Raw genomic sequence first — 23,264 nt, 5'->3', positions numbered from 1 at the left:
TTGAGGGTGATGGCCAGTAAGTGTTTGCATAAAATAAGCATTGAATAACATTTATACAAGAAGAGGCCAGAGTACAGAGATGATGGGGGTTGGTATGGTAATGAGAAAGTCTTTTGAAAGTACAGAGCAAGGAAAAATAGTGCAGAGGTTCCCCCTTACCTGCAAGGAATATGTTCCAAAACCCCCAGTGGATGCTCGAAACCAAAGCTAGTACCTCCAGTGCTGTATACAGAGGTTTTCCCTGAGCATACCTTTTTACTCAGAGGAAGTACTCTTTGGTAGATCTGAATTGCCAGCATCACTACTCCTCTGCATTGGGACCATTATTAAGCAAAATAAGGGTGGCTTGAACACAAGCAGTGCAGTCCTTGGACAGATAACCTAGAGGACTGCTAAGTGACTAATGGGCAGGTGGTGGTCTTACCGTGCAGTACTGCGTGGAGGAGGAGCCAGAGGGCACGAGATCTCAACCACATTACATAGAACGTGACACAATTTAAAACTTATGAATTGTTTATTTCTGTAATTTTCCGTCTAATATTTGGACCGCTGTGGACCACGGGTAAATGAAACCTCAGAATATAAAAGAGAAGGAGGAGGAATGGGGACTACTGTATCACAACACGTGATGGGCAGCAAGGAGTCTGGGTGATAGAGAGGAAGTTGCCAGTTGATATGTGTGAGATCAAAAGACTTGAGAATGTTAAAGTCACACAAAAAACAAAATTATTTATAATGGGATTTAAAGCAGAGTATTGAACTACATTTTAATCTTAACATTCAGTCGTAAAACACTAGTGCTGTGATCCAAAAGGTAGAGGTCTGAAAACCTCAAAATCTTCTGCTAGTTCTTCACATTTGCATATTTTGCAAGATTGAATGTTGCATGTTTAGTGGACGGAAGATCAAATGTTATATGACTGTAGTCTGTATTCGATTGGTTGAGACAGGGTTAAATATCATATTCAGCAAGTTTTCTTAAGAATTTGTGGTATTGACTCTTTTTTCCAGTTACACTTTCTTCTACCAAATCTATCAATCATGAAAGAAAATCGACACTGACCCCTACCCAGAGGGAAAGCATACCAGCGAAGTCTCCAGTCCCTGGGGTGGATCCTGTAGTGAGCCACAGTCCTTTTGATCCCCATCATCGAGGCGGTGCCGCAGGAGAGGTGTACAGGAGCCATCTGCCCGCACACCTGGACCCCGCCATGCCGTTTCACAGGGCTCTGGATCCCGGTGAGCACAGTGGGAGTGTGGATTTATGGAAAGAAATAATATACCTGTGTGTAAATATTTCTGTTTATTAAAGTACAGTATGCAGACAGCTCCACATATCATGAGTTTACAGTCCAGTGAATTTTCACTGTACCACCTCCATGTCACCAGCATCTAAGTCAGGAAACAAAATATTAAAGAGCTAAAAGTTATATGTATATCTAAAGTCCTTTTATCTGGTGGCATTTGTTTAAGCTAATTGAAAAAGTGCTTTAATGTATATGAAGAATTATTTTTAAATGGCACAGGCATAGGCTAAATATTTTAATTTACAACATAGGCATTCATTTACCAGTGTTCTAATCAGATTCACTAATGAAACTTTACCATTGTCTTTCTTATGTAAACACTTACATTTCCAGGTTTGGTTTTTCAAGTGAAGTTAGAATTTAGCCATTCAAATCAATCTAAATATAGAACCCTTCTAGATTTTCCCTTTGTCTTTTAAAATTGTCTAGTCCATACTGATTCACTTTCTGTATTGAGTCTTTCCAAAATAGTTTCCAGGGAAACCACTCTTTTCGTTTTTCTCTCATTTATATATTATTTCATTAAGTTACATAATTACAGCAGCAAGTATAGCTAGAAGAAACTTCATGAATATAGATTTGGTAGGTGCGGAAGTGTCTAGGTTTTCTAGAACAATCTGCACTGGACGTGGTGATGCTGCGCGAGGAGGGGGCAGCTGCTCTGCACAGGGAAGGAGTCCCATGACACAGTCAGCAGGCTGCTGGCAGGTTGGTGGAGACTCTCAGCTGGGCCGTCTGTCCTGACCACCTGCTGTGTGGGCTCCACCCTTGTCCTCCCAGGTCCCACTCGTTCCTCCACTTGCCTGCTCAGACTCAACTCAGATGTGCTTTCTGCTCACAGCTCTTCTCGTTTGTTACATCATTCAAGTTGAAATTGGGACACAGAACATTTGTGTTTTAGCTTGGTCTTTAGGGAAGCAATCTTCATTACCTATGTGCCAAGCTTTCTAAGAGTATATGTGGAAAATATTTTATATGAAAGCTGTATTACTGCCATCCAATTAACTGAGAACATTTCAGAGAATCCACTCCTAGTCCCTTAAGGACTCTCCAGAACTGAGACAGAAGTTCCCATGGAGTCCGCGGACAGACTTACCTGGCTGTGGAGTTCTAGATGAACGGGAAGCAAACATTCCAGAAAGCATGCCATATGTTATTTTAAGTAGATGGAAAAAAAAAAAAATATATATATATATATATATATATATATATATATATATATATAATAGTTTATTCAAGCATTCAGAAAAAGTTGAATGTTTATACTTTTATTTAGTGTTTATCACAGTCCTTTATTGCACTTTGATTTGCTTGTCATTTTTAGTTTTTGCTGGATTGCAAATGTTTTGAGGATAGAGATATTAGCTTTTTCTTTTTACCATACTTTTTACCATACTCTTCCTAACATCTTATGTCATTCTCTAGCCTAGGGTTGTCAAACTATGGCCTGGAGGCAAAATTCTGATCCTGCCTGTTTGTATAAATAAAGCTTTGTTAGCACATAGCCACATGCATTTGTTTCTTTCTGTGGCTCCAATGGCAGAGACCATAAGATTTTTGACATGTGGCCCTTTATAGGAAAAGTTTGCTAATCTCTCCTCTAAACACATGGACTAATTAAATGGTAATGGACTAATCATTTTCATCCCCAGAGAAATAAAGTTACTGTTTGTCACAAAGTGTTTTCACACATATTTCCATTCGGTCATATTGGACAATCAGTACTTTAAAAATAATTTTATTTTCAAACAGCTCTTAGAAACTTCAGATGAAAATATAATAAAGGTACATAGCAAAGTTTGAAACTATGAAACTACTTGAGAATTTTTTTAGTGTCTTTTCTACTGGTAAAATGTTAATACTATATTTTGTCTAGTTTCTCTTTCCCCTTTTCCATTCCATCTGACATTAGAATGTGTACATTAAATATTGCTGAGATATATATTAAGGTCTAAAAGGAATCCATCTTCCTCTCTTCGGCACCGTCCCATGCTAAATAAAAGATGCATGTGTGCATTAGCCCGATAGGCTGTTGTTCCCTTACTCTTTTTTGTAATGATATTTAGGAATTTTGCCTAGACTAAATGGCATGCCTTTCTCTCGTTCTCTCCATCAGCTGCTGCTGCTTACCTGTTTCAGAGACAGCTTTCACCAACTCCAGGTTACCCAAGTCAATACCAGCTTTATGCAATGGAGAACACGAGACAGACAATCCTAAATGATTACATTACCTCACAGCAGATGCAAGTGAACTTGCGCCCAGATGTGGCCAGAGGACTCTCCCCACGAGAGCAGCAGCTGGGTCTCCCGTACCCAGCAACAAGGGGTCTGTGTCTTCCCACTTCAGATTTCATAGAATTTACCATGTACCCAGGGTGGCCTAGGTACTCAATAAATAACTTGTTGAATGAACTATGCAAAAAAAGAAAAGAAGGCATTACTTTTTTCTATAGCCTTTAGCCTTTGAAGGCAAAGTAATGTATTGAGACAGAGCATTTGGGTGAACACTGAAATAAGTAAATAAAGTCATTGTGCTAGATATTCAAGTCATTGTCTTACAAGCTTTCTGTCTCGTAAGTCCATGTGGGGCAGAGCATTTCATATCCTTCTCTAGATTTAAGGGAAGTCTTACAAAGTGATGAAGTTCTTAAACATCTTTATTTGTAATGAACACAATGTACCATTGGGTTATAGAGATAAACAACAACAAAGCCATGTGTAGTTCTGTATCTCTAAAATAATACTTAATTTAATATAATTTTATTGTATTTGTCTTTTGAGCAGGAATCATTGATCTGACCAATATGCCTCCAGCAATTTTAGTGCCTCACCCAGGAGGAACAAGCACTCCTCCCATGGACAGAATCACTTATATTCCTGGTACACAGATTGCGTTCCCTCCCAGGCCGTACAACTCTGCTTCCATGTCTCCAGGTAAGAGTCCACGCACTCACACACCTCTCTGATACGACCGTGCGCTCCAGGACTGACAGCATAGCCTTTGGAGGTATTTGGGACACTCTCCCCCCAAATGGTCTGTGTTTTCCATTTAATATTTAGCAAGAGTTGCTGTCGCAAGTGCCTGCCACTAGGTACTCTAGAAATATCCTAAAGTAACTTGTGTTATGCTCCATTTATCATCTAAGAATAATAAAATGAGCTGAAACCGGTTTGGCTCAGTGGATAGAGCGTCGGCCTGTGGACTGAAGGGTCCCGGGTTTGATTCCGGTCAGGGGCATGTACTTTGGTTGTGGGCAAATCCCCAGTGGGGGGAGAGTGCAGGAGGCAGCTGGTCGATGTATCTCTCTCATTGATGTTTCTAACTCTTTATCTCTCTCCCTCCCTCTCTACAAAAAATCAATAAAAATATTTTTTTAAAAAAAAGAATAATAAAATGAATTTCCTACATTTTAAATATGAAACATTTTGAAAAAATTTCAGTTACTTAAGAATTTTGAAATTGAATTGTACCTGATAGGGTAATATTTTAGTCTTTAAGTTGCAGATTTATGTGTTTTACAGGACACTCAACACATCTGGCAGCCGCTGCAAGTGCTGAAAGAGAACGTGAGAGGGAGCGGGAGAAGGAGCGGGAGCGGATTGCTGCGGCCTCCTCGGACCTCTACCTTCGGCCCAGTGAGTGGGGCTCTGTCATCGTGTGGCACTCCTTTGTAATCACTGCGGCGGGGCAGTGTGACTGACACTGTAGCGGGATGCAAGGTTCTGACAAACAAGAATTACAAGAGAGAACGTAATTCCATAGCTTACGGAAAGTGCACAGGTTAAAATGCTAGAAATGTGGAAATGGTGCCGAGATAAATTTGAAACGGGAAAATGAAGTTTTCATGATGAAGAGGTTTTGTTTTGGCCCCTGATGGCTACACTTGGCCCTGAAGATACTGGCTGGGGAGCTCCTTGAAGCTGGAAGCAGCCCAAGTGAAAGGCTCGTAGATAGGAGGACGTGTATAGGAAGCCAAGTTCAAGTGATATATGACTTCAGCATGAACTATATTTTAAAAGTGTCTGTGGTCCCACTGATGAATAATATGCAGATTTAACACAATAAAATACTATTTTTGTTCTTCATATTTCATAGGTTGAGAATGTCCGGTGTTGTAGTGTCTGCAGAAACACTGGTTTTCTACGTTATCAAAGGCAGTGCAGATGGGGAGAGCCTTTTCAGAGATATAAACATTTAAATAGCAGTTCCTCTATGGGAATGTAGCCAATAGAAACAATCACATGGTCAGGGGGCTAAAATTACTGTGAGAACAGGTGTATACTGAGACTGCTAGCTCTCCCGAAGACAAAGAAAAGAAAGTCAGAGTGTGGGCTTAGAACACGAGGTGGAAGCAAAGGAAGTGAATAGAGCAGGAATGTGAGGGCTTCTGAGTAAAATAGTTTTGACCAGTCAAGGGCTAAGGTAAATGAATAAAAAAAGTCTCAAATACGGAAGAGGAGTAGTTTGAGGAGCTGTGCTTTAGGGAATGCCAGAGTAAATGATTTTGTGTCAGAAGAGGGTTTGCTGCTTTGTCCAGTGGCTCACTTTGTCGGAACATGGCCCCATACCTGAAAAGGTTGTGCGTTTAATCCCCAGTCGGGGCATGTACGAGAAGGCAACTGATCAATGTTTCTCACATCGATGTCTCTCTCCTTTTCTCTTTTTTTTCTCTCAAAAAAAAAAAAAAAAAAAAAAGGCAGTAAAAACATGTCCTCAGGTGAGGATTAAAAAGAAAAAGAGGGTTTGCTGAGAGAAACAGGTACTTGTGGAGGGCAGGGAAGGAGAGGAGCAAGAAGAACTGGGGGAGTGAAACCCGGGGCGAGGCAGCAGAATATTACTTTCATTAGGATCCCTAGAAAGTGGCTCCAAATTTGGTTTTGGAAATGATAAGCACACAAGAATTTGAGGAGGAAGCTGAAAAACGAATTATCTGATTTGTATTAGTAATTCATTATCAGTGTTATTTTTGTTTCTCTGGAGTAAGATGGAAACTTTTCACAAATGGCAATGATAGTAAATGATAGCTGGTGCTTTTGTTTCCTGTTGCTAGTGTGGTTTTCTTGAATCTTTATTAAGAAACTCTTACAGAACATATTTCTACAGAGGCCAGAAGATGGGACATCAATTTCTTACCTCATGTTCCTTTTACCTAGTTAGGAATATCATGAAATTAACAATCCCTAATTGTTGCTGTCTCTAGCTTCTTCCTTACAACTTGACTTTTTTTTCTGCCCCCGAAGGCTCAGAGCAGCCTGGCCGACCCGGCAGTCACGGGTATGTTCGCTCCCCATCCCCTTCGGTGAGAGCTCAGGAGACCATGCTGCAGCAGAGACCCAGTGTCTTCCAGGGAACCAGTGGAACCAGTGTAATCACAACTTTGGATCCAAGTGCTCAGCTTCGAATCATGTAAGTCTGTTGTATACATTTTGACCAAAACAAACAAACACACACACACACACACACACACACCCCGCACACACACAAAACACCACTTTCTTGCATACACACTTTTTAGTTTGTGGTTGCAGTAATTTTAGTATTGATTTACTACCCATGTTGTTGCAGTTTATTCTTCCATCTCCCCACTGCACCCCCGAACAGAGCCTCCCCTTCACAGCTGTGTTGCTTTTATTTACAGGCCACTGCCTGCGGGGGGCCCTTCGCTAAGCCAAGGCCTGCCCGCCTCCCGCTACAACACTGCTGCAGATGCCCTGGCTGCTCTTGTGGACGCTGCAGCTTCGGCCCCCCAGATGGATGTTTCCAAAACAAAAGAGAGTAAGCATGAAGCTGCCAGGTTAGAAGAAAATTTGAGAAGCAGGTCAGCAGCAGTTAGTGAGCAGCAGCAGCTAGAGCAGAAAACCCTGGAGGTGGAGAAGAGACCTGTTCAGTGTCTGTACACTTCTTCAGCCTTTCCAAGTGGCAAGCCCCAGCCTCATCCTTCAGTAGTTTATTCTGAGGCTGGGAAAGATAAAGGGCCTCCTCCAAAATCCAGATATGAGGAAGAGCTAAGGACCCGAGGGAAGACTACCATTACCGCAGCTAACTTCATAGACGTGATCATCACCCGGCAAATTGCCTCGGACAAGGATGCGAGGGAACGTGGCTCTCAAAGCTCAGACTCTTCTAGTAGCTGTATGTATCTCCATCTGAGTTTTGCAATGTGATATCTCAGTAAAGATTACTTTATTCCTTAGGCAACGCAGAACAATGTGGCATAAAGAAAATCCTAATCTTGATACTAAATGTAATAGAAAGGTTTTGTGGGTTAGTAATGCAACAATGTCTCTTCTGCTGTGTTTATGGTTACTTAAATGTCAGCATTTCTTACGGATACTTTTCAATTTATCTTGCACGAGAAAATTATGCTCTTCCTTACTGTTGGAAAGTAGATAGGCCGAGGGCAGAGCTTATTGACATTTTCAGACATCTGAAAAATGGTAGATGTATCATTAAACTCTGTACTGCCGAGGCCTAAGTCCTCAATCAGTGTTTTCTGGGATATGGCTCAGTATTTAGGCTGATACCCCAAAGCCTCTTAAATGGAAGGCCACCTTCTTGTTGGTCTTTGGTAGGTTGCAAGTTGGATTTTGATGAAGTCTGGTCACTTTGATGTCTACCTTGTAGGTCTGTAAGAATTCACAGATCTATAATAAAATGCTTGAAAAGTTACTTTAAACTTATTTTTAACTATTGCTTAAATTCTTTATTAAATTCCTGAAGGAACGAACAGGTATTTACACAAACATCTGCTAATATTTGAAGTAATTTAAACCATACTCAGATATCTCTCTATTGTTTTCATTCATGAAATTAAGTAGATTTGAAGGGAAACATAGGATTTCTGGTGCATCAGTATGCAATGTGCAATTATTTTTACCTCTGTGCCTGATTTTGATTTGTTTGGGTAAATATCTCCTCCATTCTTGCAGTTTTTTGAGAGATGGGACAGTTTGGTGCAGACAAAAGGCTTCCTTTGGCCTGGTATTATGGCAGTCCACACAGCAATGTTGTACATGCTGCGGAAGCTCTGCCATTCTGGAGCAGGCCCTCTCAGGGCAGTCCCCGCACACGTGGTGACCACCCTGTAGCTTTTTGAATGCCACAGTTCTCTAATCACAGGGAACTTCTTTTTAGTTTACAACACAAACCAAACCTCCCTCTGGGAACTTGACTTTCAAAAGGTCTGCAAATAGAAAGTCTGGCCTTTTCTGAGTGTTGGCTTCTGAGTGTGGTGTTTTTGTTTTTTTTCTAATTAGGTAAGTTACTTCCCCGAAGCCCACTAGCTATTGTTACTCAGTATGGCTTTCAGTTTTTCTGTCGGCCTCCCCTCCTCAGGTGAAGCACAGAGCCTTCACCCCACCCCAAGCTTTCAGAGCACAGTGGACACAGTTGCATTAGATTTCTGTTGAGGAGCTGAAGTGGTAAGCAGAGTTAGGATGTGTGCTCATAAACTGTGTGATATGTACCCGTGTGTATAAAAGCCGCAAGTAGTATAACTTGTTTTGAGTATAGTGGTTTCATTTTGTTCCCCAAAGGTACTTTTCACCCCAATTATCAGTTACCAGCACTTAGGTAACTGACGCCATGGCCTGGAGGGAAGGGGAGGAGGCTTGCAGATGAGCACTGGAGGAGCAGGTGGTGCCTGGTAGTACCGTTCCTTCCCATCTGTGGACAGTGAACGGGGCCCATTGACTGGTCACATTTGCTGATCATTCCAGGGTCATACATCCTTTGGGCCTCTGACAGTTTTCTCAGGTTCCTGGTACAGTGTGCAGATGCAAAGAGCACTCAGAAGTCAGAAGGTTCCCGAGTAGGTCACATCTGCCCCTCCCCCATTCTCATCTCTGAGGCCATGGCAGGACTCACAAGCTGCCTGGACCCCTACTGCAGAGATGAGGAGCTGCTGCGCAGAGCTTTCCCGTGCAGACGTTCTCCCTCTCTGCCCAGGGAGTGATCTGCTTCCCTTTAGATGTCCCCTGCCATTTCTGTTCATTTTCACAAGACGTGGTGCAGAAAAATTGTTTGGAGTAATTTTTGTCAACAATACTACAGAAATTTGAGAAATTAAGTATATCATGTTACTTCATCTGTCGCTTTAAAGTCATCATGATGATGAAGCAGCTTTGTAGCGTCTAAGTTTTTCGACGAGCTGAGCTGACTGTCCCAGAGAATCGAATTTATTGGAAACAGTGGACTGTTGAGATCTACTCTCTCATTTGTTAAATTTGTTCTAATGTTTCCTAGCGATTTTCTTTTTCAGCTCCTAGGAGAAAGTACAAGTCTGTTCTTTATTCTGCCTCACCTAAAGGTCTTAGAGCCCAAACCCCTACCAAGACTAGGAACACCGAGGAAGCTATTGTGGTCCATTGAGCTCATTACTTTTTATCATTAATCTGGGTGAACATTTCCGAGAATGAAAAATGAAAATATGCAAATAGACTTGAAGAACTTGGACTTCCGAAACTTTTCATAGGGTTAGTTTTAAAATGAGATTCTTTTTTTCCCTCTAAAGTGTCTTCTCACCGGTATGAAACACCTGGCGATGCCATTGAGGTGATAAGCCCTGCCAGCTCCCCCGCACCACCTCCCGAGAAACCACAAGCCTATCCGCCAGAGGCTGTGAAGGCAAATCAAGCAGAAAGTATGTCTTTTTTAGCCAACAGTTTATATGTTTTCATGTTTGCATTTATCATTTGCTTCTAATTATCTGTCTAGAGCAGTGTTTCCCAAACTTTTGACATATGTGTACCCTTCTATAATTTTCGTAACGCTGAGTACCCCTCGTACTCATGAGAACGTAGAATTAGGCGCAACTAAGCACGGTGCAGTGCATATCCCCACCAAACTCCGGTGCAGTGTGTACCCCCACCAAACTCTTCCCGTACCCCTGGGGGCACGCGTACCACACTTTGTCTAGAGCATGGTAAGAAATAATTTGTTTTATTGGTTTTGTTTTAGAGTAATCTACATTAATGAAAAACTATTTTAAGCTATTATTTGATAATTCATTTGCTTATTATATTTTAACTAGGGCCCGGTGCAGGAAATTTGTGCCCTGGGGAGGGGTCCCTCAGCCCAGCCTGTCATCTCTCACATAATGGGAGCCCTCAGGAGATGTTCTGTCGACTTAGGCCCGCTCCCCATTGGGGAGCAGGTCAGCAGCAGTTAGTGAGCAGCAGCAGCTAGAGCAGAAAACCCTGGAGGTGGAGAAGAGTCCTGTTCAGTGTCTGTACACTTCTTCAGCCTTTCCAAGTGGCAAGCCCCAGCCTCATCCTTCAGTAGTTTATTCTGAGGCTGGGAAAGATAAAGGGCCTCCTCCAAAATCCAGATATGAGGAAGAGCTAAGGACCCGAGGGAAGACTACCATTACCGCAGCTAACTTCATAGACGTGATCATCACCCGGCAAATTGTATGTGGGTTCTGGGCACTTGCCCTTCAACGTGTGAAGAGGGGCAAAGTCTGCTCCCAACTGTCTGGCCTCCCTTTGCTGGAGGCGACCGGGCTGATCAGGGGAATGAGCCAGCCCCATCACTCCGCTGCTGCAGCCACTGCCAGTCACCACAGCCGCCAAGGTGTTTTCATCAGCACGACTCCAGTCCCTTCACCATGAAAAAATGACAACTTTCTGTAGGCTTTTTTAAGGTGTTTTTTTCATAGGATATGACATTTCTTTTTTTTTTTTTAATCCTCTGAGGATATGTTTACAATGACTTTTTACCCGCCTTCCCTCTGATCGCTGGTTTGACCCGAGGCTTTAGGCTTGAGCAGGGCCCCCGCCCCTCTGATTGCCAGCTCAGCCCCTGCCCAAGCCCCTGCCCCTCCAGTCGTTGGCTCGGCCCTACGCTTTAGGCTTGGGAAGCCCCCCACCCTGGCTGGGAGTGACCTAGGTGCTGAGGATGTTCCTGGGAACTCAGGTGTGCATGCAAATTAACCACCATCTTGGGTTAAATTTGCATACTCACTCTGATTGGCTATGGGTGTAGCAGAGGTATGATCAATTTACATGTTTGTCTATTATTAGGTAAGATGATATAGTAAGTAGTTGGTATTAATTTTTTTTTGCTCACTTATGATTTTAATTTTTTATGTTAGTCCTCTCTTTATTCAGTAAATATTTTTTTTCAAAATTAAGATACGAATTCTGTTTAGAGATATGTTCTACATCCCTGAGTTGTGTTTGATCTTTGATAAAGTGTAAGACATCTGTCTTTCCTCTATCAGCTGAAGCCAGACAGTACGAAGGACCATTGCATCACTATCGACCCCAGCAGGAGTCACCGTCTCCACAGCAGCAGCTGCCCCCCACTTCACAGGCTGAGGGGCAAGTGCCCAGGACCCACAGGCTCATCACACTTGCTGATCACATCTGTGTAAGTTTTTTATTATTATTATTTTTCCTTATTTTTACCATAAAGAAGGCACATTTCACATAGAATCACACTAAAGATGTCTAGGTTTCTTAGTACTACATTTTTTTTCTAAGTACTCAATGAGTTTAATTATTTTTTTTCTTATTTGCAGCAAATTATCACACAAGATTTTGCTAGAAATCAAGTTTCCTCACAGCCTCCCCAGCAGCCTTCCACTTCAACATTCCAAAATTCACCATCTGCTTTGGTGTCTACCCCTGTGAGGACTAAAACATCAAATCATTACAGCCCAGAATCCCAGTCTCAGTCTGTCCATCACCAAAGACCAGGTTCAAGGGTCTCTCCAGAAAATCTCGTGGACAAATCCAGGGGAAGGTATGGTCTTTATTTCAAAACATATGAAAATTTCCCAACAGTAAAAGTACTTTAATATATCTATAACACATGTGTCAAACACAAGGCCCGCGGGCCAAATCCGCCCCACCAGGCCTTGCAATGTGGCCCGCACCGCGCTGTCATCACTGCACTCCGCTGCGTTTCCATCACAATGACAGTTTATGACTGTTCAGTAAACCATTCGGCCCGCAATTTAGGCTGGATTTTAGATTTTGGCCCCTTCTCTGATTGAGTTCGACACCCCTAAATTCTATAAGATAGGGGATTCATTTCTTATACCTGAAGTTTATTTACCTTCATTTCTTAGAAATGGGGGTTTTGCTCTTGGACTGTCCACTGTATAGGCAATTGATACAGTATATTTTTAATGTGTATTCCCCAGGTTGATTGCTACGTTCTGTTTGTGGGTTTGCAAAGGTAGTTTTGAAGAATGTGTAGTTTGGTAGTAATGTAGGGACCCTTGGGATCATTTTTCTCTCTCAGTGGTTTCTGTTGAGTCGGCAGCAATAGGTGTTTAGGGAGCTGACATTAAATACTGAAAATGAGGCCATGAGAGCTAACATTTTTGCTATGGAGGGCCATCTCCTAAAGAGCACATTTTCTTACCCGACGTTGTTAGTACATGCAGACCCAGATGAAGGTCCTGGGACTGAAAATCTACCTCTGTAAGTAGAGGACAGGAAAAGACCAAAGAAAGAGGCTGACCATTCCAGTTTGGTAATTAGTAGTGTTTATTAAGGGAAACGTACGAACGAAGCATGTGCTGTGTGTCTGCAGGATGAAATGGATTCTTGTTCTGCTTGGCAAGTGCCAGAGAATTACACAGGGCGAAAGGGGTATAGTCACATGAGTGCTGTGGGACAGTACATGCTTGACCAGGTCAGGACAATGGCTGGTTCCAAGTCCCAGCATGTTGTAGGAGGCGAGGAGGGGTACTGGTCTATATCAGAGCAAACACTGAGTGAGCAATCTCCCTACCCGCCAACTCCCCCCATCTTTGGGTCCCGCTCACAGGTCTCCTTCACACTCCACTCCTCAGAGCTGGCTCTTATAATCTCATGCAGCGCTCTTCCATGATGTGCGCCAAGAGGCCAACAAAGGGTCTTGTTAGCAGGGAGGTAGCTTCCTTGGTTGCCAATATGGGCGCATTGGGGACATAGCGTACAGTGACAATATAGCCACATTCAAGAAAAAAAGGCAAATTTAAAGAAATGCTCCCAAGTATTAGTAACAGTATTTCCAGCATGCCCCCAAGATCCAAGCCATTGTGTTAATGTTCCCCTTAGCTTGTGAGTGGGTCACTTAAAGCGTTCACATGGTGTTTTATGTGGATACTAGTAAAGAGGAGAATTTGCCAGATCCATCTGGTATTAGAAGTAAAATGCGCCGGGACCGGTTTGGCTCAATGGATAGAGCGTCGGCTTGGGGACTGAAGGGTCCCGGTTTCGATTCCGGTCAAGGGCATGTACCTTGGTTGCGGGCATATCCCCAGTAGGGGGTGTGCAAGAGGCAGCTGATTGGTGACTCTCTCTCATCGATGTTTCTAACTCTCTATCTCTCTCCCTTCCTCTCTGTACAAAATCAATAAAATATATTTTTAAAAAAAGAAAGAAAAAAAAAGAATTAAAATGCTGTAACTCCAAGAGTTACAGGAAGAGCGGAAGTGTAAAATGCTGTAACTCCAAGAGTCACAGGAAGAGCAGAAGTGTACTGTCAGAAAGACAAATACTTAGTAGAGACTTGAGTTGGGAGGCTGTCTTCTATAAGCATTCTACTTTTAGCCCGATCTTGGGAGCTTGGCCAGGCTGTGTGAACTCTACATGTGGGCCAGGGGAGGTAGTGCTCTCTGTCATGGGAGGTGCTCTCTGATGTAAAGAGGTGAATAGAGGGGAATATACCAGACCAGGGCACCTCCTTTCTCCCACTTTAATGGTGCATGTGTTAGTCCATGTTTAGTGTGTCGCCACAGGATCTGATGGCATTAGAATAACAGGATCCCACCAGTGGGTGTGAAGTAACTGATCTCTCTGAGTGGGACGTCCCGTTGCAAATTCCAGTAAGGGATCCCCTTCCCAGGGCTCAGTGTCCTTACTATCATTGCTGGTGATCCATTGTAAGCATCTGGACTATTGCTGCCTCCTGTTGTTCATGCCTTTACTGTGATCGGTGTCTCAGCCCGAGTTCCTAATCTGACACATGGGGCAATAGGCCCCACGGGTTAGCATTTAAATGTGTTAACGCCTGGGAAGGTTCTTAGCTTTGCTCACCCAGCCAGAATTTGCAACCACTAACTTCATCTGTCGTTTAAGGACACCATTTGTTTCATTCCACCTGCCTGGCTACCTCTGGGTTTTATGGAAGGTGGACGGACTTTAGTCCATGTGGACACACCAGAGCATATTGGGAGCAGGGGAGACGGCCTGTGTCATCAGTGTGCCAGTTCCTTATCCATTGGGGGCTTCAGTGGATGGCCCCAGATTCTTGTGTTGCTGTCCAGGGTGTTATTGGAAAAAACAGGGTAGGACACAACTGCATCAACCAGATCACTCTATTTTGTTGTTGTTTATCCTCACCTGTGGATATATTTCCCATTGCTTTTCAGAGAGAGTAGAAGGGAAGGGGAGGGTTAAAGGGAGGAGGAGCACGAAAGAGGGAGAAACATTGACACATCGATTAATTTGCCTCTTGCATGCACCCCAATTGGGGGTGGGGAGCAAACCTGCAAGCCAGGTACATGCCCTTGGCCAAAAATTGAACCTGAGATCCTTCAGTATGTGGACTGATGCTCTGAACACAGCAACACCAGTCAGGGCCAGATACTATATTTTAAAGGCAGCCTTGCCTCCTTAAATATGTGCCACGCTATTGAGTCAATATAGTGCCCACTCTCCGCTGTAACCAGTCTGCCGTGTCAACTGACAGGCCAGTTGCTAAAGTGCATATTTTTGCCAAGACGGGCTTCCTGGTTACCTGGGGGTGGAGACGGGCAGGGGCATAGGATGCAAAGAGGTCTGCCTCGGGCTCCTGTAGGGGAGCCCATAAAGGTTTTTCCACATCTCTTGCCCCATAAAGGTTTATTTATAATCATCCACCCTCCTTTTCCCATTGTTGGAGCCATAAATTCAGTCATTTTAAGATAGCTCAACTGTCAGTGCATAGGATTAGTGGCCTTGGCTCATGTGTCATTACTAACCGGACAGCTCTTAGTTTAGCCCATTTGGCTACTGTGGTTCATTCCTGTTCCTATCCAGACAGTGTCAGTGGATGGTTGCCTAACAACTGCCGTCCAAGTAGGTAGATTACCCGGGCTCGAGCAATTGGTGTACCAGGATCCAGCTGAGGTGTCCCCTGTTCCTGTTATAGGCTACAGGGCCAACATGGGAATGGGAGCGGGGGCATTTGGCAGGTCTGTGTATTCAGTGGGCCTAATAGTGGTTGCATTTAAAGACAGGGAGCCACTGGACAATGGGCTCTACTGTGGGTCATCATGTCATTTACTCAGTGCAGGAGCTGGGCACAGGCATTGCACTAAATGGGGTGTGAATGTTCACCAGAATGCCTACAAAGGCCTGTACCTCTCACGGATTTGGTGTGGAGTAGGCATGTACTTTACCTATGATGGCCTCAGGGACAGTGTGGATCTCACGCAACCATACAACCCCCAAGAACTTTAGAGCAGTGCTTGGACTTGAATTTTCTGTGGATTCACTGCCCATCACCTCTGTTGCAGGTGGTCCAGTAAAGCCCATGGGATTTTCTGCAGAATCAGCAAATCTTAACAGATTAACATTTATGTCATCAATGTCATGGGCCCATTTCACTGGGGTTGGGAAAGAAAGCAGTGACGAACCATGGTCACCATCCCATTGAATGTAGTGGACTATGTAGAGAGCCTGGAGGAAGCACTGGCACAGTCCATGTTGACCCTTCCAGGAAAGGCAAATTGATCTTGGGACGCAGCAGCCAGGGGTATGCTACAAAAGACATTGGCCAGCCCTAGCTGGTTTGGCTCATTGGCCTGTGGACCATAAGGTCCCGGATTCGATTCTGCTCAAGGGCATGTACCTTGTTTTCGGGCTCCTTCCCAGCCTGGGGCATGGTCTGGCTCGTGCAGCTGGCAATCAATTGATATGTTTCTCTCACATCAATATTTCTCTCTGACCTTCCCTCTCTCTCCCACATCCCTAGAAATCAATGGAAAAATATCCTCAGGCAAGGATTAACAACAACAAAAAAGACATTGGCGAGGTCCAGTATAGCATATGCATATGTTTCTAGAACCATAGCCAAATTATGTAATATAGTGGCGAGATTAGGCACAGCCACATGAATAGGGGATAGTACTATATATAGCTCTCTATAATCTGTCCATTCTTTAAGAGCTATCAAGCTTTTTACTGGCCACACTGGTCTGATAAAGGGACCGGTAAACTAACCGGCTCCCAGTTGGCATTCCCTCTTGGTACTGATTTGATTACTTCTACTTAAAGGAGAATTCCCTGACAGAGGTTTGTAAAGTCTGGCTTTGCAAGATGTTAATGCCCAGTATGTCTTTGGGACTGGGGAGATGAAGACCTCATACTCCTGGTTGTGGGAGTGGCCAGTTTGCAGAACAAGGAGGACTTGCCGACCATTATGGTCTGACCTCCGTAGCTGGTTCTAGCACTGGGGAGCCAGACAGTTTCTGAAGATAACCATATATTAGGGCAGCAGTCGCCAGCCGGTGGTCCGTGAGGTCCAAAAGGTTGGCGACCGCTGTATTAGGGCACATTCAGTGTGCCCACTGATGCAGTTACCCTCTATTTCTGGAGGACCAATGGATGGTGGGTTCCACATGAGGCCTTTGATTGCCCCTGTGGCCCTCACCTGAGGATGATCTTGGCCTTCATCTGATGGGAGGGCCGCATGCAGTGGACAGGATGGAACTCCCTGAATCTGTTGACGTGTCCACTGGGAGAGCCGAGGGTGTCAGGTGGAACCTGTTCTGGTTTTAAAGCTTTCCATAGCCCACTAGTACATCAGGCCTCCAATCAGTCTTTTCTTTCGAAATGTTTATGGCAACCAGATTGTGCCACATTGCTTTTGGGTTCTCCTCACAGGCCATTTCTTCTCTGCTGCCCTTGCTCCCACCTTTTCTTTCCCTCTGCCCAAGTCCTGAGACTTCCCCCAACTTGTAGCAGAGATGCTTCTCCACCCTGCCTGCCAAACCCTCATGTTAGCAGAGAACATAAAGAAATACAAATAGCCCGGCTGGCATGGCTCAGTAGTTGAGTGTCAACCTATGAACCAGGAGGTCACCTTTCGATTCCAGATCAGGACACATGCCCAGGTTGCGGGTTCGATCTCCAGTAGGGGACATGCAGGAGGCAGCTGATCAGTGATTCTCTCTCATCATTGATATTTCTATCTCTCCTCCCTTTCTGAAATCAATAAAAAGATATATATATTAAAGAAGAAGTACAGATAATTTAAGCTGAATGGTCTTCATTAAAAAAACTCCTGTATTGTACTTTTCAAATATATACAAAAGTAGAGAGAATAGTGTGATATGCGTGTATGTATCCATTGTCCAGCTTCAGTAATCACCAGTGTAGGGACAGCTTTATTTTATTTTATCTCCACTTGCTCCGTCCTCAAACTAGATTGTTTTGAAGCAAGTATCAGACATAATCATGTCAAGAAGCTGGATGAGCCAAAACCGGTTTGGCTCAATGGATAGAGCGTCGGCTTGAGGACTGAAGGGACCCGGGTTCAATTCCAGTCAAGGGCATGTACCTTGGTTGCGGCACATCCCCAGTAGGGGGTGTGCAAGAAGCAGCTGATCGATGACTCTCTCTCATCGATGTTTCTAGCTCTATATCTCTCTCCCTTCCTCTCTGTACAAAATCAATAAAATATATTAAAAAAAAAAAAAAAAAAGAAGCTGGATGATGTTCAAGATAAGATGAAAACACTCTTATTCTCTTTTAAACAAAAGAAATTCTGTTATCCAAGGAAAATGGGAAGCTCGCAGAGCCTAGCTATGGCTCGTTCTCGATGCAAAGTGTCGTGTAGCAGCTTTGAGCAGTTGGTGACATTTATAAAAAGAAAATTCATTTGACTTTTTCACTTGTAATTTCTACATCACTACAACTGCATTTGTATGAAAATTATTACACTTCTCTCATTGGTTTTAGTCAAATACTTGGTTTTATAGTTTAAAATAAAATGGCAGCAACATAAAAAAGGTAGTAAGTTCATCTTTCATGGAAGGCAGTTGATAGATACTATTTCAAGTTTTATAAATCAAGAAAGGTATAAGATTATTTAGTTTTAGACATAACCAACCACCAAAGAAAAGAAAAGTGGTAAAAAGTGACCACCTATAAGAATTGGGTAGGGTTGGTTGGGAAAGGAAATCGCAAGTAATATATACAAGTTATATTTATATTTACATTTATACTTAACTATAATAGTAATAAAAGCAGATGTTAAAGGTCCCAGGTGTGTCTTAGTATGAATAACCACCAAGCCAAAACCTTCTTTTGGTCTAAACAGTATTTATCTCACATTATCCCTACCGGCATGGCATCCAAAGGGAGAACATTAAGTCGCAGAGGACCACTTGTCTCTGAGATGCTGTGACTGGAGCCTGTCTTGACTCAGTGGACAAACTGCTTAGGTGTCAGTGTGGTGCTCAAGTCCTTTGTCTGTTAAGGAATGGGAAAGACTGGGGCAGTCCTGGCTCAGTCAGCGGTGAACCCTGGGGGCCACCGCGGAGCTGGCTCTGGGTGGATGGGGGACTGATGGCGAAGCACGTTCGGAGCCCTGCCAGAGCCTCGGCTGTCTGCCCCTGGTGCTGTTCGTGATGCGATTCCCAAGTCCGGCCGGCGTGCGTGGGTAATCCAGCAGCAAAAGACTTTTTTTTATAACCACATATTTACTATTGAAAACCTAAGGAAACTCTTTTTTTCTGATATAAATTGGCAACTTTTGTTCCTTTTCTGCTGAATGAAGTAGCGTGGACTAGCTTCAGTTCAGTGTAAGCTGGAGGTGAACTGGAGGTGAGCCCTGGGAGCACAGTCTAATATTTTACATGTCACACCATCAGGCCTGGAAAGTCCCCAGAGAGGAGCCATGTCTCTTCAGAGCCCTACGAGCCCATCTCCCCGCCCCAGGTTCCAGTGGTGCATGAGAAGCAGGACAGCATGCTGCTGCTGGCTCAGCGAGGAGCGGAGCCCGCGGAGCAGAGGTGAGCGGCAGGCACTTCCTCACTGTCTGCCCGTTCATGCATGTCATGTGTGTGGGTGTCCGTGCCTTTCCGTCTTCCTCAGAGTCAGTGCCTTCTTCTCTTTGGAGTTGTATGTCGGGATAGGACCTAATACTAATGGATTTTAATGAAAAAGTTGTTATACTTACATAGGTTATAGGAAAAAATGTTCATTTTCTTCTTGAAATTAAGTCCTTTGGATCTTTGGTCACCACTGAATTTAACCGACTGAGTGCTTACCATGTACAAACCTTGCAGACTGCATACGGAGGGAAGTTAAGGCTGAGCACCTGTGCCAGACTGCTTTCCATTATTTTTTCTTACCTACTTCTGACTGTAACCCAGCTGGAACTCCCATTTGGATTAGAGTCTTTGATTTGGCACCTCTCCAGTCCACTTCTGCAGAGTGATTTGTCTAAAACTCACAGAGGCAGCCCACTCAGGGGCTGAGCGTCAACCTATGAACCAGAAGGTCATGGTTCAATATCCGGTTGCTCATTCGATCAATATCTGGTGTTGAGGGTGGAGGGGTGGAGGAAGCAGCCGATCAGTGATTCCTTCTCAACATTGATGTTTCTCTCCCTTCCTCTCTGAAATCAATAAAAATATGTTTTTAAAAAATAAAACTCAGAGGCAAGCACTGAGTCATTAGCATGGCATTGAGGGTCCTTTATGATCAGGTTTTTACCACTCATCTCATTTCCTGCCACTTCCCCCTGTGACACCCTGGCCTGCTGCCCTTCGAGGTGAATACATGATCTGCCCTCTGTCAAGTCAAGGAAGATGGGGAGCCTGGTTTAAACCAAGGTCTTCTCACTCCAGACTGTTAGTGCATTTCTTTCAGTGTGGTGTAAGTTATTTACTTATTATACACTAGAGGCCTAGTGTACAAATGGGGGGCCCCTCAGCCTGGCCTGCCCCCTTTTGCAGTCCGGGATTCCTCACTCCTTACCCCCACCCCCTTGCCTGCTGAGCAGTGCTCCCCCAGAAGCCAGGCTCACTGCTGGCGAGCACACTGACCACCAGGGGCAGCTCCTGCATTGAGCATTTGCCCCCTGGTGGTCATTGCGCATCAAAGCAGACTGGTCATTTTGCTGTTTGGTCAATTTCATATTAAGGTTTTATTATATAGGATATTCATAGGCAAATAAACAGATGTCGGTACTTTTCAACGAGAGGAAGAAAATCCATTTTTGAAGAGGAAATGATTTTAGATGAAATTATATATTTATGTTTTCTCTTAAGTTTATGTATTTTTTAGGACATTTCATTCATTTTTTCTATCACTTTATTCATCTTTCTTGGCAAGTAGTAGCTTCGGTCATGTTCTCATGTTTGGATGATGAAAGAATCCCATGACCAGACAATTATCTCCAGCTCTGGCTCCAGTCAGAGCCTGGAATCTTGAGCTGTTAGAGGACACTTGTCTTTCAGTGTTTGTATAGGAAGCTTCCAGTGAAATATGAAACCCTTTACAGGAAGCAGCCCATCTGGCAGGAGGGTTTTAAATGATTGCAACAATTTCTGCATGTAGTTATTATGTTCAGGTCCAAGTGTTGATTGCTCAGGTCTGAAGTCTTACTATTTTATAGGCAAGTGTGCTATTCATTATCACTTTATTGTACTTCAAAGTGATTCTGCTAGTAAAATAGTTTACAGTTCATGTGGTACCTAAATATATCAGTGTTTGTGCTGTTATGTATACAGCGTTGTGAGCTGGTTCTTCGTTTTTCTGTTAATATTTGCTGCTTATTCATTCTTTGTTAAGAATCCTTGTTTTGGATGATCTCCATTCCAGTTCTCATTTCATGATTTCATCTCTAACTGTGTCCTCAAATCTGATGTTTTAACTGGCTTGTGGTCACATGTTGCTCCGCAGGGTTGTAACCAACCACACACCAGACGGGAGGTAGTAGTTTTCCCCAATACTCTGTTGTTATCATTGATAGGAAAGTCCCCAGTTAGGAGTTCATGATGATAATAGACAACTGTGTTCCCAACAGGAATGATTCCCGCTCACCCGGGAGTATAAACTACTTGCCTTCATTCTTCACCAAGCTTGAAAACACATCACCCATGGTTAAATCAAAGAAGCAGGAGATTTTTCGTAAGTTGAACTCCTCTGGTGGAGGTGACTCTGATATGGGTAAGTGGGATTTCTTTCATAAAACACGCAATGATAATGATATCTCCAATGTTGCCTCTTGTATAATCCTTGTGTTTAGGCTCTATAGCCATCTGTCTAAAGTTCCTTCTCAAATGTCTGCCAGTGAATGAAGATTTTCTATTAGGGAGCAGGAACTGCATTCTGAAGCTACCTATTTTCTCTTTTAATAAATACTGATTCTAGGAAACTTTTTCTGATTTGGGGCTGGGTTAGCAGTCCAGAGTTTCTTACCCTCTGATCTCTACATGATCTCTCTTCAGCTACTTGAAGACAGGTCCTGTCCTTGGAGTCTTCTCAGAATTGTCATATCCACAGTGGCTCCTCACACAGCCTGGTGCTGAGTATTCATCCCGTCTCGGTGGCTCTCCACGAGATGTTTTATCTCGCTTAGCCTTTCAGCAGTCCGGAGAGGCCTCGTTGTTAAGGGAGTCTAAGATTGTTTTAGGGTTTTTAGCAACCCGTGTACTGTTAAGTTACAGTGCACTTAGTATCGATATAAATATCAAGGTCCCTTGATGTGCTGCTCTTGGTTCATACCTGCCCCTCGCTGTCCTTGTGCAGTTACCTGGCTCCAAGTACAGGATGATGCAGTCTGGCTTTTGTCACTCTGGCTTTTTCTGGACCTCAATGCAGTCATTCAGCATCCATCTGCAGATCTGATAAAGCCACCAGCGAGAAATACACTCACATCAATAACAACAGTAGAGCCGAAACCGGTTTGGCTCAGTGGTAGAGCATCGGTCTGCGGACTGAAAGGTCCCAGGTTCAATTCCGGTCAAGGGCATGTACCTTGGTTGCGGGCACATCCCCGGTAGGGGGTGTGCAAGAAGCAGCTGGTCGATGTTTCTCTCTCATCGACGTTTCTAGCTCTCTATCTCTCTTCCTTCCTCTCTGTTAAAAATCAATAAAATATATTAAAAAAAAATAATAATAACAGTAGAAAGTTAGAGCTATAGCATTTACTATGCTCTCGGCACTGCTTTAAGCATGTATGTACCTGTGTGTGTTGTATGTATGTAGACATACTAATTTAATCCTCACAACAACCTTACATGCTACTATATATTATCTCCACCTTGTAGTTGAGAAAACTGGGACTCAGAAGTTTAGTAACTGGTGCAGGTCGCACCGTCAGTGAGGAGGGAATGGGCTGCGGGTCACACGGCTCTGCGCTGTTGGCACCGGTACCCACATCGGGGGCCGACATCCACTAGGATGCAGCTCTGGCTCCACACCTCCCCTGGGTTACAAGCACCATCAGTCAGGGCGTCCTCCCGCCGTGTTACTGGCACACTCCCTCACACTGCCGCCCAGTCTCCCGTATTCCCCTTCCTCAGGCATATCCAGTGACACAGAAACTTTGTGGAGTGCCTTGCAGAAATCTGGGCATACCGGTCTCCTTTTTTTCTGTGATCTAGGACCTCGTCTCCCGACTCCTTAAAGAAATTGCGTGCATGAACGGTAACCTGCCAGGGGGATGTGTGTGCGCATCTGTGACAATTGGTGACTGGTAAAGGCTGAATGTCAAAGGGGAAAAGGATGAGCCCTCTGCCACTTATTATTTGAGAACTTACCCTGGCTCTTATTAGCTGATTATCTTAAATTGCAACAAATCATCTAAAAGATCAGTATCTTAGAATGTTGACCAAGATTGCTACTAACTTACAGGTATCTTTCCTCCTTTTTAAAAACAGTGTAATTACATTACTCTGTCTCCAGGCTTTAGTAGTTTCATCTGTTGTTTTCAGCTCCTAAAATGTCACCAGCAAAACC

General features: G+C 43.7%; 1 protein-coding gene across 14 annotated transcripts in view; it reads left to right on the top strand.

The window, feature by feature from the left end:
- NCOR1 (nuclear receptor corepressor 1) overlaps window positions 1–23,264 on the top strand; it is a 193,861-nt gene that overhangs the window by 159,885 nt on the left and 10,712 nt on the right. For 8 of the 14 annotated variants that reach the window (XM_036412582.2, XM_036412586.2, XM_036412585.2 and 5 more), the window contains 11 exons: window positions 1,012–1,239; window positions 3,424–3,633; window positions 4,092–4,241; window positions 4,830–4,943; window positions 6,549–6,714; window positions 6,947–7,440; window positions 9,821–9,949; window positions 11,531–11,679; window positions 11,831–12,054; window positions 19,166–19,306; window positions 21,328–21,470. In XM_036412582.2, coding sequence (XP_036268475.1) covers window positions 1,012–1,239; window positions 3,424–3,633; window positions 4,092–4,241; window positions 4,830–4,943; window positions 6,549–6,714; window positions 6,947–7,440; window positions 9,821–9,949; window positions 11,531–11,679; window positions 11,831–12,054; window positions 19,166–19,306; window positions 21,328–21,470 — 2,148 coding nt within the window. The remainder of the gene's footprint in view (window positions 1–1,011; window positions 1,240–3,423; window positions 3,634–4,091; window positions 4,242–4,829; window positions 4,944–6,548; window positions 6,715–6,946; window positions 7,441–9,820; window positions 9,950–11,530; window positions 11,680–11,830; window positions 12,055–19,165; window positions 19,307–21,327; window positions 21,471–23,264) is intronic. The other 6 variants (XM_036412594.2, XM_036412593.2, XM_036412588.2 and 3 more) reach the window with 5 other exon arrangements.

Source organism: Pipistrellus kuhlii, unplaced genomic scaffold (genome assembly GCF_014108245.1).
Source record: "Pipistrellus kuhlii isolate mPipKuh1 unplaced genomic scaffold, mPipKuh1.p scaffold_m20_p_45, whole genome shotgun sequence".
NCBI lineage: Eukaryota > Metazoa > Chordata > Mammalia > Chiroptera > Vespertilionidae > Pipistrellus > Pipistrellus kuhlii.
This window is presented reverse-complemented; position numbering and strand designations above follow the sequence as displayed.